This window comes from Hippoglossus stenolepis, chromosome 19, assembly GCF_022539355.2.
Source record: "Hippoglossus stenolepis isolate QCI-W04-F060 chromosome 19, HSTE1.2, whole genome shotgun sequence".
In the NCBI taxonomy this organism is placed as follows: domain Eukaryota; kingdom Metazoa; phylum Chordata; class Actinopteri; order Pleuronectiformes; family Pleuronectidae; genus Hippoglossus; species Hippoglossus stenolepis.
In genome coordinates, this window is record NC_061501.1 from 11,100,099 (window position 1) to 11,114,694 (window position 14,596).

The following is a 14,596-nucleotide window of genomic DNA, read 5'->3' on the forward strand; positions in this document are numbered from 1 at the left end:
ATTTCAACAGTCATCACTTTTCCTACATGAAAGAACTGAACCTGACCGTGACTACAGCGTGTGCCCTCTTCTCAACGGTCTGAGCTGTGAACGACGCCCCTTTACCAGGTAGAGGAGAAGTTATCGAAAAACAAACTTAATTCTAATTTAGAAAATGTGAGTCTTCCGGTTGTCACTGCGAGGCAACTATCACAACATGTCCTTTCAAAGTTTTGAGATAAAAATAATGCTCACATGCGGGATTGATTAACTTAAGATGGTGCAGAGACTACTGTGTGTGTGTGTGTGTGTGTGTGTGTGTTTCATTCTCTCTTGAATCCAGATTTATGGGCCTTCACAAAGTCTCTGTCATGTCCAATCAGCACCTGCTTTCACTCATCACAGGCAGAAGTGACAGTCTGGAAAGTGAACCAGGAGCAAATACGCCCCCTACAGGCTTAATAGGACAATATCATCTCTAAAAATGGTCCATAAACTAGTGTATTTGACAAGTTACAACAAGAATTTAACAAGTTACCTCAACTATTTATAAACATAAAAAATACACATTTGCCCCCTTTAATATATAGTGATACCTATGTTGGGCAGCAGGGGGGTAAATGTTTCAAAAGCTCCACCTACTTTGCTGTTTACTTTTTTGTTTTGTTTTGTTGATTAATATCAAATCAAATCAAATCAAATCCAAATCTAAATCTAAATCTAAATCTAAATCTTTTTTTTTCTTTTTAGGAAAACCTTTAGCGTCCCTGAAAACTTAAAGCATCAAACTTGATTTTTATGTCAACACTGACATTTAATTTTAATTATTTTTAATGCATGCACATATATTATTATTCCCTATACTTATTATTATTCTTAATTCTTCTGCCATAAATTTCGTCCCGCTACTCCTCCCGCAGTTTTTGTCGCACATGCACAAAATTGAATATATAACCAATGTGAGGAGGAACGGTTCTCACTGCGAGAGGAATTCCACGGAAGACATTCACTGCGGAACGGGGGTGTTCATACAAACCGGTTCCGGGTGTCAATAGACTGGTGGCTAACTTTAGCTGAAAAGCAATCTCCGCTCCAGATTCTTCAACAGAGTGGTAAGAGACGATGTTACGATTCGCTTACACGTTGTTGTGTGTCTGTGTGTGTCGTTCTCTTTGTGTGTTGAGGTGTAAACACTGAAAAGCGGACAAAAGAAAAAACATCGATAGTTTAGCACGGCGTTAGCTTGCTAGCCAACGCAAGCTAACGCCGACGGCTGCAAAATAATCTAAAACCGCTCGGACACTGGATCAAATGACCCCAGTCGTAGTCTGATTTGAGTAATACAGCTTAATGTATGCCTAGATATGTTTATTTCAACTACAGCTTCATTTAGGCCAGCTAATTGCTCGATCTGGCGTAACGTTAATAATCACAAGATACTTGATGGCCCTCGATGATAATAAGGTTTGTAATTTTCCTCTGTTCATTTTCAGGATTGACATAAATCCAGGAACAAGATGGGTGAGTGATTGACGTCATTTTATCTTGCACCTTCTGAGAAAATTATAATTAGATTGCCAGTTTATCAAATGTCTGATCACATCACCATCGCTCAGTATCACATGTGTCATTTGCTAAATGTGTCTCTTTAACAACTGTGTGTGTGTGACACTGAGGCGTCTTGCTCGCACCTGTTCAATATTGTGTCTCTGTTGCTTCACAGACGGTGAAGAGAGAACCTATGGTGGCTGTGAGGGGCCAGACGCCATGTATGTGAAGCTGATCTCCTCAGATGGCCACGAGTTCATAGTGAAACGAGAACATGCCTTGACATCTGGGACTATCAAAGCCATGTTGAGTGGGCCAGGTGAGGATTGGGACATCAGGTTTAAACATAAATAGTACACCTATTCATGTGATGTGAAAGTGGATCAACTGTCTTGTAAATGTAATCATTTATTTGTAACGTTAATTCACAGGGAATCTTATCATTTGGGATTTTTTTTATGTGTACTAAGTAACCCCCCAAAATGTGCCAGTTTTCAGCACATCTAGTCGTCCTTTGTCGCATCCAGTGCAGCAACACTTGTCACGAGTTTGACCGCTTAAATGTTCTCATTCAACATGATTTTAGTGAGAAGGCGGCAGGTTCACTTTTCGTAGAGCATGCAGCATTATCGTCATCTGTGCTGCTTAGATGCAGTCAACACTAGCAGGGTTCAGGCTCTGAGCATTGTTTAATATGATAATGGATAATGCTTTAAGGTGCCAAGAACCTGCATTAATTAGATTGGTTTAGAGTCAATATAGATCTGGTAGATGCAGCCCCTTAAACATGGTGCCCAGATTTAAGTGGTTCAAAAATAATTGGACACTTCACTATAACGTGTTTTCATGCTTTAAAAAGTCTAACGTGTACAGTGGAGTTTCTGTGCATGCTAACTTGATTTAGATTGAGACTTGTAAGAGGTTGGGTCGGCCATGGTTTCAGATCATAATGACTGTATAGGTGTTTCATTTTGCCTGTCCAGCTGGTGGCACTGTGAAACAAGGAAATATAGGATTGTTTCCGGTGTTTTGCTGATGCCTGCAATGGTCTTATGTTAGTAGGAAGTATCTTGCAGAATTATTCAGTTTAAATAGCTACTTCCCAGACAGGTTATACAAATGTGTATTTCATCAATTGTATGATTTTTAAAACATTGTCTGTGTTTTTTTTTTTTCCCTTTCTTCTCATGACACCTTCTGTAACCCTCCATCTGCAGGTCAGTTTGCTGAGAATGAAACCAATGAGGTGAACTTCAGGGAGATTCCGTCCCATGTCTTGTCCAAGGTGTGCATGTATTTCACCTACAAGGTCCGTTACACCAACAGCTCCACAGAAATCCCTGAATTCCCCATCGCCCCGGAGATCGCACTGGAACTGCTCATGGCTGCAAACTTTTTGGATTGCTAAAGTTTCAGTGATCATGTAGAAGCTTGAAACATTTTTGGATTTTTTTAAATATTTAACTTGTTTTGCCATGTACATCATATGAAACATGAATGAGTATATAAAACCACGAGACGTTGTTGTTCTTTTTTGCACCTGGCTTTCTGTTTGAATTTTATTAGTATTAAAGAATTTTGTTTTAATAAAATAAAAGGATATGACAGGCTGCACCCCTTCCTCAAGAATGTGATAAATGTGACTCCTGCCCCAAAAATCTTTGTTCACCTCCATCTTAATAAAAGACCCGTTTGGTGAGATCTGTGTTAGTTCTTACTTCTGTACCTGGTTCCATAGGAAGAACACTTGAATACTTAAATACCACTTTTGCAAAAAAGTTCCTTCATACTTTAATTGAGTAATGTGGTTTTACTCAAATGAAACATGACAGCCTAAAAAAACAATGTTCTGATAGGGATGTGTCAGAGATAATATATAATGTGGTAATTTATAAGGCTAGAATGTGTGTAAAAGTGATGTATAAATACAAAGTTTACGTTTGTATATAAAATAAGAAAGGAACAAGGAAAATAATGTTTTGTAATCAAAAACAAGATATTTAATCAATACTTCGCATATTAAATGATAAAATACATTTATTTCAAACATATGGCAAAGAAACACTCATGCATGAAATAACGAAGGAAATGAATACGGGGCATTTTTGATTGTGCACAAAATGCACCCAACACGGATCCGTTTCGCCCGGTCCCGACCGCCCTGCCCCGCGGCCGCATCAGGTCCCGAGTTCTAGGTGGCCACCAACCAAACTGAGCAAATCGGGAACTGATTTGAATAGTTTACCACCAGTGGTGGAAATTGGTCAATAACCGAGGTTCTGAGACAAGTTGTCTTTGTAAGTTTATTTGCAAAAGCTTTCTGCAGAAAGGATCACACAGGCAAGGTGGATGCTGTCACGACATATAGTCTTTATAAGCGTTATTTATAGGCTGCATCCTTTCTGTGTTGGAGAGGAAATAGGGTTATGTGTGGTAAGGGGCTTGTCAGTCAGCTGAGTTCTTTGAACAAAGCACAAGCACATTTCAACCAGACTGCAGCAAAGGTCACTATAGCATTCAAGTGACCTCAGGATCAACTTCTGCAGCACATGTTTAGACAATGGGGTCACATGCTAGACAGTGGGTGTATATGCTATATGCATAAGGTTTATGTCGAGCTTTTTCTTATGGAAATGTCTGCTGTGAGCATAAACTAAGTAGTTATTGGGTAAAGTAAGTAGTTATTAAGTAAATTTCCATTACACACCTTTGATGAATCAAATATTCAATCAGTTGGGATAGTTTGATTAGTGGACATAATACTTCTGAAATGAGTCAAGCACACGATTCCAATGATTTCCAGCACGCCCCCAGTGTTAGACATGACCAACATATGAGTGATACTTCAAGGAGCCTGGTAACATCAGTCACAAGTGTCAGCCATATTCTGGTTGTCTATATCTTTGCATGTTTAAATTAACTGTAGTTCTCCCATATGAACTATTTAGAACAATATGAGTCTCAATTTTGCACAAGATGAACAAGACTTGACTTCTTTCGGTGCCTTCAACCAGCATCAGACATGATAATGCCCTTGTCTATTCCGTTCCAAGGTTGTCTATATAAAACACATGCGTGGGAGGATTTGTTTGTTTGCACTGCTCCCTTGAACTGTTGAGTCAATTTGTAAAAAGACGTGTCGGATTTTTCTAAGAGTACAAAGTGGAAGTCAATGATGTGGGTGTTGTGACTTAAAATAAACTGTATTTAGGCCTAATGGGGGGTTAATGTTACATGTTCGAGAATACCATGATGATTTCACATGTGCTGTTTTCTGAATAGCACAAGAGAAAGTGAAAATAATTATATGACCATTCAAATTAGGCAAATGCAAGCCCAAGCATGATCTTATCATTTCAAACAAATGCTGTTGCTATGAATATACAAATATACAGTGAATGGCCTATAGTGTAGTCTTTCTAAGAGGTTGCATTACTGTGTGGTACCACAATGCCTTTCCAGTGAAGGTGAGGGGCCTGTTTTGAGCTATTATCTGGCTAATGTGTCGGGCATATCAGGTGCAAGCTCATATCACATATCACTTACAGTGGTCACAGAACGTTCTAAACTCTGCTGACACAGATAAATGAATATACTTCCTGTTTGTCATTTAATGTGAAGATGGAATGAAAAGGGTTTGAGTTATAACGTGATACTTTTATGTTGAAGAATACAGCTTTGTTATATTTTGATTCAACTGAGCTGTAGTTGGAACCAAGAAAACACGTAACTACACAAATGTCAGAGATGTTATGATGAAAAGGATGATAGGTTTAATAGTGTAATTTAAATTAAAGAAAATATTTAAGAAATCCAAATTGACACAGCAGTACAAGGCAGTTGCAGCGCAATATAGGAAATATAAATAACATTAATAATATGAAAGAAACAGAATCTAGAATAAATAAGATACAATGTAGAAATACTCCATGCAATATTATAAATGTGCAACATAAAGATACAAGTTGTGTAACTGCATGTGCAATTTGTATAAAATGTTTGTAATATGTAATAAACAATGTGTGCAAAAGTCTTTCTTTGATTTTTCGATTTATATGGATATGTGCAATACTGTTATGCAGTACTTCTTCTGTTTACATTGTACATAGTATTTCTATTTTTTATGTTTATTGTATTTTTATTAACTTCCTTTTGATTTTAAATATAGAATCCAAAATCAAAGAAGGACTATTTAAAATGGTAGAATCTGAGAGGAAGGGCAGGTCATCTCTCCTCGGGCAGAGGTCACCGACCCTCCCCCACTGACCTGTTTAATCTCACCGATGGTTAAACTCGGATGTGTTTAAGGTGAACAGTTGAATAATGGAAACAAGCTGAGAGCTGGTCCTGACGCTCGTGTTCTCAATGGTTTGTTTTCCTTCCGTCGAAAACAACTCGTCCCGTCACGTGACCGCGTGACGTACAACCCTCCACTCTGCGCTGATGCGGGGAGGAGGGGGGGTTTCCATCATGGCGTCGATGCAGGTAAGAATGCAATTGACAGCGATCGCATATTAACGATTTAGCTCAGCGTCACCTCGGGCTCCACCGCCGCTTCACTCCCCGGTTCGCCCGTGGACGCGCGTCCCTCCGAGGCGGCGGTGACATCGAGGCCGAAGCGGTGACATTTCGGGCTGAAAGCGCTCAGGTTTAGCGCTGAGCTCCGGAGCTAGCAACACAACTAGCCCATCATCACCAACAGCCCCGAGTCCAGGCTGACACGCAGCTTCCCGGAGAGCGGCGTCGAGTTGTGTAGACAGACATGTTGCGTGGTCTACCTCGCAGTCACACGCCGGTGGTAACTGATGTCATGTGTTTTATATGAGTTTTAATTAACTGGATTTGTTGTGGTGCCGTTTAGCGGACGTTAGCTAGCTAACGACACAGTGCGCAGATTGAGCCTCCTGGAGCCGAGCAGGTGCATCCGAACAGTCTCCTCTTCCGTAAAGCTCTTAAAAAACGGTTTCATGACGGATGTGTGTAGTTTGTTGTTTATTTTTTAAACGTGTAGTTTCCTGGGTCAAAAGGCGTTTGTTTCACATACAAGGGAAAGACGTGAAATCAGGCAGGGTGGAGCTTAGCTGTGACGTTCAGCTTTACGGCAGCTCTTTGCCTTTCAAACCCCTAATTTAAGATGAGATCAAACTTCATTGATCCCACGCGGGGCAAATTCACGTGTTCCAGCAGCAAACGATCAGAATGAGGCAGACACAAGAGTAGAAGAAACAATAGAATGATGTTAAAAGCGAATAAAAATACAGAATATGTTTATAAAGTACACCTTTCACTGTTTGTATCGAAATGTACTTGAGTAAAGTGCAGTGGCACAGAATGATTGGATGTATAAACTGTATTTGTGCATGTAGGGAGTATAGATTACATACAGATATTTTTACCAAATTAATAATATATATTTCATATAATAAAAATTGAACAATGAAATAGATATATGGTATGAATAAACTCACTGTAGTTTACTAAATAGCTGTATAATATTTATAGTAGGATTTTATAAAGTTCTAGGTGTAAATTCACAATAGTATACAATATTTTGTGATATAATATATAATGGTATTCATTTTAATTTTGCTGTGGTTGTATTTGATTATGTTTCTAAAATAACATATGAGCTGGATTTTTCTATATGTTATATTTATATAATATATATACATATTTGCCCTTGCTGTTTTTTTCTTATGTTTTATATAAGAAAACCCAAACATGTTTTCTCCAACAGAAAAGGCTACAAAAGGAATTATTAGCCCTGCAAAATGATCCACCCCCTGGGATGACGCTCAACGAGAAAAGTGTACAGAACACCATCACACAGTAAGTGTTTTTTATTTTGATATGATTGTCAACCGTCATCCACACCTGTAGTAGACACTGGAGAAGGTTTGCATCTATGAATAAACACACATTTCCCATGTGGCCTGTTTCATCACCGTCAGAGAACAAGAGCGTCAAAGGTAACTGTTGCAATAGCAGTGGTATTAAGAGTGCAGCGACTGGTGAGGAGAAATCGGGATCATTCGAGCGACTGGCAGCACTGGCCCCCTCAGCAGAGTGTCTCTAATGCACAGTGTCACTAATCGTCCTTATAAAATATTTAGTGGTTGGCATGCAGGACTTTGGTTAGAGTGGCAAGGAGCAGAGGCTGCTCAGCTGACCTTTCTGTCTGGGTGTCTTGGGCGTTCCCATGAATACTCCTGCAGTGGGACTCAAATTGTGTCTAATAAGCAGTAGATATCTGTAAATGATATCTGATAACCTGTGAATTGAATCAAGACGTTCGATTGTCTTTCATTCAATTTTACATTTAAGGTTACTCCTTTGTATATTATAAAAGTAATATCAATAGGTTTTAATAATGCAATGTATAATCACAGTGAGGAGGTGTAACACATTATTGATCTACCTCAGATTTGTTGATGTTTCTCTGTTTGTCATGTATTTGTCATTCTCTGCTCAAGAGTTTAAAACCACAACCTTCACTCAGGATCTACAATCAGTCTTTAAACTTCAAAATAATTAATAATGTGACATTTATCTTGATAATTATCAATATCAACTGATCATTTTGATCTTCTTGACATAATTTGTAGCCACATCATCCCGCCCTGTCTTGTAGCATCACACATCTCAGTGCTTGTGTTTAGTTTCAGGCAGCCTTGTAACAATGGAATTTCCATGATGTTGACGTCTCCCTCATTGGTTAACAATGACCTGGTCAGAGTGACTGAATGTTGTGTGTTGTGACGTATCTGACAAGTCTCCCAACCAGTTCTGCTGGCTTCTGCACTCCAGGTTTGTGATGGTATGCATGGGTGTGCCTATATGTCCCAACTCAGAGGTCGAAATGACTCCACTGCCTTGGGTTGGCTTTCACTCTTAGTGATTGACAGTTGTATTGTTTTTTTGTTTTTTTAAATCACGCAACTCCCAGTGCAGTAAGATACAAATAGTGTGTTCCTGCTTGACATTCAAGCTAACCTTTATCCAAACACTGGAAAAGGCCTCGCTGGTGACAACGCGCGTGTGTGTGACACTGATAAGGGGACAGTGTGTTTTTAGTATTATATCTTTTGTTTATATAGTACACTGTCCCTCGGAATTTGATTACAACATCTTTTACGTGTGTGCAGTGCAGAAGGTTGGGCTTTATTGTGGAATTAGTGAACCATTACAAGGAAAATGCTGCTTTTAAAGCCCAATAGAGAGACGACGTCATATAATCTTCAGGCTCTGGGGAATTTGAGCAAGTTGAGCGCAGTGTCCTTGGAGTCCCTGTCCGCGTGGGTTGCATCAGGTGTAACTCAGCATCATGTACTGTGATACTGGCTCCCTCTAAGCTTTTTGTGTTCCTGGAGGGAATCACAGCATCGTTCAGACGCTCCGACCATTGAACATGCTAAGTAGTGACCTCGTATGTCGGCCGAAATTATCATGTGCCCCGGGCTATATTCGAAAGAGTCATGAGGCTATAAACCTGAACAACAGCCACAAGTCTCTTCAGTGTCCTATCTGCACTGCCTCCCTGGAAGAAATTAGGTCAGAGATTGTAATGCTGCCTTCACTGCTCCTTTTTCCCCTCTCCTCGGAGGTTTCTGCCCTGAGCAGGCAATCCCACATAAATGTTCTGCTCTGGGCTGGTTTGCCACCGAATTTACATCTAACCCCTGAGTTTGGGCCACATTGAGGAATAGACTGTCCGAATTGAGCCCCTTGTATTTGCAACTGTCTGCCTTTCTGAGCAAGACACTGAATCCCTCGCAGCTCAGTCAGCACAATTCTGTAGCCTGGCTGCAGAAGCGAAAATAGATTTTATCCACTGGATCAATAGAGTATCACATTATTACTAATCCACTGTAATAACCCAGCTGAATATTGAATGTCACCGGAATAAGTCAGACTAACTGTTAATTACACACTTACTGCAGCGCTGGCAGCTTATATTAATTTGTATTGTTGTATTTTAATGAAAATGAGGGGGCATGTGAACTGTTCAAGTTGTTCCGCCCATATTCTTCCCCAGAGTTAGAGATGGAAGGTAGAGCAAGTTATTAACCGATCTTATCAATTCTTCATGTTAATCGATCCTCAGTATGTTACAGAAACTACAGCCAAGGCTGATGAGAAAGTTGCTAGTTTGCATTAAAGTATTTGTAAATGCAAATGCATGTAAATGATCTGCTGTTGGCACTAGAGGAAAAGTCAGGCTTTTACCATCATTGAATATACCTGGTATCCATTCAATTGTTGTTGAGATATTTCAGGTTGCTAGCAGGGCTATTAAAAGAAATAACCACAACAACTTGCTATAAGGAAATGAATAACTCTGGTTTTACTGCCTCTATTATCTTGAAAAATAACATTTGGCAAAAGATCAGCTTTAAAACTGTCTCTGAAAAAAATAAATAACAACTATAAAATCTTATGATTGATCCCTGGGTTGTATTTTTAAACTTCTGAGTGCTTTGGTAATTTAAAGTTTCAGAGTGAAAAACTGTGTGTAATAGAAACTTAATTTCAACTGATAAAAATCCAGATACTTATCTGATGACGCTGTTACTAATGTTACACCTTTTTTTGTGTTTTTGTACACCACCTGTGTCACTGAGTGTTTGCTGATCTGTATATTGTTGGGATTAAGTGAGATGTTTTAACATTTTGATATTGTGATTTCCTTTCAGGTGGATTGTAGACATGGAGGGAGCTACTGGCACACTGTATGAAGGAGAGAAATTTCAGTTGCTTTTCAAATTTAGCAGTCGATATCCTTTTGATTCACCTCAGGTAAGCAGAAGTTGCTTCGCAGCCATCTCTCTCTCTCTGTCTGTCTGTCTGTCTGTCTGTCTGTCTCTGTGTCTGTGTCTAAAAGAGCTCAGTGAAGAGCTTTGTCCTTTAAGTGCTGTTCATTTATCATTTTGTCTTAAGGACCTTGAAAGCCCTGATGGATTTGACCATCAGTTTTGTACTGTACCGTCCTGAGGCTATGCAATGTTCGCTGAGCTATAAATGACAACTCTGCGACAATGCTAAATTGCTACAGTTTGCCTGTTTTAGCATTCAGCTCAATGATAAGATGCTCAAAGTGTAAATGATGAAGAATCTTTAGGTCAGCAAACTGAATAAATCCCTCAGTAGCAGCTGTAATTTACTGGTCATATCATACAAGACCAAAGAAAGCTGCAGCAACAATTCACGAGAGCAAATTGAAGACCTGTGTAAATGATCCTCTGTATCCGCTGTCTGGATTCCTGCTATAATCACAACACAGTGGCTTCCCAGTTGTTAATGGACTGGATCTCAGTGTTGAAGCGCTGGAGCCAGGAATCACTGACTCTGACAGACACCAGTATAGAGCTGCCTCTGAAGCCACATTTGAAGGGGATTAGTTGAACTCAACAATCTTGTTTCACTCATCAGGAGCCTTCCCACCTAAAAATAGAGAATGAGGCTCTGTAGACACAATTAGATAAACTCTGCTACTTAGCCACTATCCTCCCAAATAGGAAGGACAGGCTGTCAAAGGGCTCCTCTGTTGGACTCCTCTCGGGGGCCCCCAGGGGAACATCTGTATTATTGGTTGTTTGAGGAGCTGCAGAGGTAATTAGAAATTATACAAATGTGCAGTTTTGAGAACATGTGTGCTGTCTTTTGAAAGACACCCACCCCCTTAGCAAATGCTATTACTGTCATGAAAAGAACCCACCTCACCAATTGATAACTTTTGCATTAACAGCTGGCATATCTTCATAGAAGGCCCTGTAACCTGCAACCAGTGCATTTTTACTTTTGTTTTGTTAAGCCGGCGCTGCGTAGGCTGACTGGTTGGAATGGTGTAAACCGTCACAGCCTCTTCTCACACCAACTTTCAACAATGTCATGTGATTTATTGCAATTGTTAAGATTTTCTATTTCACTGGTGTTCTCGGCAAATGCCTTCCTGACTAATAACAGGTTTTGTTTGGAGTATTTTCATGGCTATGAGCAGTGTAGTTTCTTACATGGTGAACACGCATGGTTATTGCTTGTGTTCCCCCGATTGCGAGGTAACACAGTATGTATTGTGAGGTAAGAGAGAACGTAAAAGATATTGCGAGAGAACACAAAAGTAATCCCCATAAAATTTCTCGGTGTGACCCTTTGGGGGCACCGTATAAAACATATATTCAGAAGGTGCATTTTTGGATTCTTAAATAGTTGCTCATTCATTTTCTATCGTTGACTCATAAATAATTTCAGCCCTAAACAAGACAAAATGGATTTTATTCTTGTTAAATAAATTACAGTGGGTGTGGGTGTTGAAATGTGTTGCACACAGGGCAATGAAGCAGCACAGAGATGGATACAAATATAACCGTAACTAATACAACCATAGGATTTAAAAGCTGAATTTAGAGTATCTATTGTGCCTGGTCGCTCAAAGCTAATGCTAATATCACTGGACTTTGTGTTTAGCAGACATTATAGTAAATATTTAAACTCTCTGCGAGCAAGGGGCTTTTATTTGTCTTGACGTCCTGAGTGCAGTGTCATCTTTTTATTCTGCGCCTCTCTCTAACACTCATCCTGCCCCCCCTTCCCTCCTGCCCTGTGGAGTGAAGCCTGCACTCTCCTGTGAGGCCATGTCTGGTGCCAGGCGGCCTCAGCCCATTGTTATCTTTCACTACCCTCTTTACACTTTCACCTCTCTCTACTTTAGCACCACAGTCTTGAGTTCCTCTCATCACGCTCACTGTATCTCCCTGGTTGCCCTGAGTCTTGCACCCTTTTAATGGCTAATATCCCCTGATCCTTTTTTATTAAGCACGTCTCCTCTCCCAGTCACTCGTTCCCTTTTTCCCCCTCTCTCACCCCTACCCGGCCCCTCTGCCCTAATCCCAAAGCTCCATGTCGCTGTAGTGGGCTAAGCCTGAGTTTATACAGCAAGTGTCATTATTTTCCATCACGAGTGGAAAAAATCTCCACTATTAGTTCTCTCGAAAAGATGATCAACAAAATTATGAAATTATTAAGACAGCTTATCTCATGTTTTCCATAATGAAAAACTCACCTCCGTATTATTGTGATGTATTCAGTGACGTATCTTTTTGTTTTTCTTTGTTTGCAGGTAATGTTCACAGGAGAGAATGTACCTGTCCACCCGCATGTGTATAGCAACGGTCACATCTGTCTGTCTATTCTAACGGAAGATTGGTCTCCAGCCCTCTCAGTGCAATCAGTTTGTCTTAGCATTATCAGCATGTTGTCCAGCTGCAAAGAAAAGGTACAGTTATGTTATATCTGGGGCAATAAATACACAGATAAATGATGTCTTTTAAATGTTACATTTAAATTCTCGTTTCTTTTTCTGCAGAGACGACCGCCTGATAATTCATTTTATGTAAGAACGTGTAACAAAAATCCAAAGAAGACAAAATGGTGGTATCATGGTGAGTGTTTTCTTTTTTTGGTCAGCGATCATAAGTAGATAGACATGTCATTAAATTTGATGTGATAATTAATTTTGTTTTTCTTCCACAGATGATACATGCTAATGTACAAACTTTGTAATAATCGTAGAAGAAAGAAGTCCTACTGACCTACGTAAAAGCACTTTTTAATAATTCAGTCTTTGAACTCTGACCTGAGACTGGAACAGTGGATACCATGCTCTCGAGGCTCTTGACTGCATTTCCCACCCCCCACCCCCCACGCGGGCAGTTGGATGCATGTTTTAGTCGGTTGTAATATAAAGAATAAAAATAATTGACAGTTTAGATGCACCCAAGATGGATTGTTTTTGGCAAAAAGGTAGTAATGCAGAGAGCGAGCAAGCAAGCAAGGTGGATTTGAAGTGAGAAAATTCCAATCCCGGTTTTAAGATTATTATTGTTACTTTTTCGTTTGCGTGTGGGTGCATTTTAAAGGTCCTTGTGTTGTGCAATAATAACTGATGGATGCATGCTGGGGCCTGCAAAGAGAAATCCAAATCTAATTGTTTTCTGGAAGGGATCAGACCATCATAATCCCAAGGAAATGCTTCATCTGGTTTTTGTTTTTTTGGGGGAAATATATTATTATTATATGCACTGTGAAAGTATCTAGTTTGAAAAGGCACTATTAGAACATTATTCTCAACATGCAGTTGTACTGTAAGCAGTCCTCCATATATTTATCAGGTGACAAGGTTTTAGTTTGTAACCACTGTATCAAGAGTTCACACGAGTTTCCTCTCCATCTTCCAACCTGAGATCCGGTTGCACTTCTTCCTGCTGTTGGACAGAATGTCGGTACAGGAACAAAACGAATGCGACCACGACGCGATCACTCGGTCAGTCGGTCAGTCAGCGTGCATCACATAAAACTGGGCCCCACCAGTGTGACGTTCGCTCGTCCAGCCTTGAAGACGTGCAGCGGCCTCTCTTCCATTTAAAGAATGTCTGTGAGAGACCATTGTCGCATGATCCATTTTTATTTGTAGATACTTTTTTTTTTTTTTAAACTCATGCTTTAATCTTCTCAAAATGTTTGATTTTAAATGTCTCGAGTTCTTTTTTGTACTGTTTTTCAACTTGTTGATACGTTAAAAAGGGGGTGTTTTGATGGGTCGGTATGTTTTTTGGTTTAAACTTATTTTTTTCGTATTTGTTATTTAAGTCAAAATTTTTCTTTCGTTTCATCTCCAGAACGGTAATGAATGACGAAAAAGGAGTCTTTCTAGAAGTTGTAACAATGAGGCTTTTCTGATTCCCCCTAGTCAGAGTTTTTGGCTCAGGTACTTTTTTCATTAAAGAGATCACCTCGAAAAAGATACCTATCAGATATTTTGAATTTAACTATATTTTCACCAAAAGAGACTGTTATGTTGTAAACGTATAACATGTCTGAAACTATTGTGTGTATATATACGTCTTTAAATTGTTGGATGATGTGAAAGAAATTAGCAGAGGATGCATTTCCTTGATAGCAGAATGATAATAGGAGTGCTTTATTTTATTGGATGCTAGTTTGCATCTTTTGCTAATTAGGATGTGTACAGACAGCGACAAACACTACTGTTGGTTAAAAAAAAAATTTAGTA

The 14,596-nt window shown here is 39.5% G+C and overlaps 2 protein-coding genes across 3 annotated transcripts; both read left to right on the top strand.

Annotated features, from left to right (window-relative positions):
- The first annotated feature begins 935 nt into the window (after positions 1 to 935).
- Positions 936 to 3,226, top strand: eloca (elongin C paralog a). Its single transcript, XM_035142238.2, has 4 exons — positions 936 to 1,091; positions 1,473 to 1,500; positions 1,703 to 1,846; positions 2,745 to 3,226. Exons 2-4 carry the CDS (start codon positions 1,497 to 1,499, stop codon positions 2,933 to 2,935), a joined length of 339 nt encoding a protein of 112 aa, XP_034998129.1. The 5' UTR covers positions 936 to 1,091; positions 1,473 to 1,496; the 3' UTR covers positions 2,936 to 3,226.
- A 2,687-nt stretch (positions 3,227 to 5,913) lies between these two features.
- ube2wb (ubiquitin conjugating enzyme E2 Wb) lies at positions 5,914 to 14,116 on the top strand. 2 transcript variants are annotated; one of them, XM_035142236.2, is made up of 6 exons: positions 5,914 to 6,012; positions 7,265 to 7,356; positions 10,221 to 10,323; positions 12,644 to 12,799; positions 12,890 to 12,965; positions 13,057 to 14,116. In XM_035142236.2, exons 1-6 carry the CDS (start codon positions 5,971 to 5,973, stop codon positions 13,068 to 13,070), a joined length of 483 nt encoding a protein of 160 aa, XP_034998127.1. In that variant the 5' UTR covers positions 5,914 to 5,970; the 3' UTR covers positions 13,071 to 14,116. The 2 variants fall into 2 exon arrangements, with proteins under 2 accessions (XP_034998127.1, XP_034998128.1); XM_035142237.2 differs by lacking the exon at positions 5,914 to 6,012 and adding an exon at positions 6,022 to 6,325.
- The last annotated feature ends 480 nt before the right edge of the window (positions 14,117 to 14,596 follow it).

Coding starts and splice junctions, on each gene's coding strand:
- eloca (XM_035142238.2), top strand. Junction 1,847..2,744: donor AGCCATGTTGAGTGGGCCAG/GTGAGGATTGGG, acceptor CTCCATCTGCAG/GTCAGTTTGCTGAGAATGAA.
- ube2wb (XM_035142236.2), top strand. CDS start 5,971: ATGCGGGGAGGAGGGGGGGTTTCCATCATGGCGTCGATGCAG. Junction 6,013..7,264: donor CCATCATGGCGTCGATGCAG/GTAAGAATGCAA, acceptor TTTCTCCAACAG/AAAAGGCTACAAAAGGAATT. Junction 7,357..10,220: donor GTACAGAACACCATCACACA/GTAAGTGTTTTT, acceptor ATTTCCTTTCAG/GTGGATTGTAGACATGGAGG.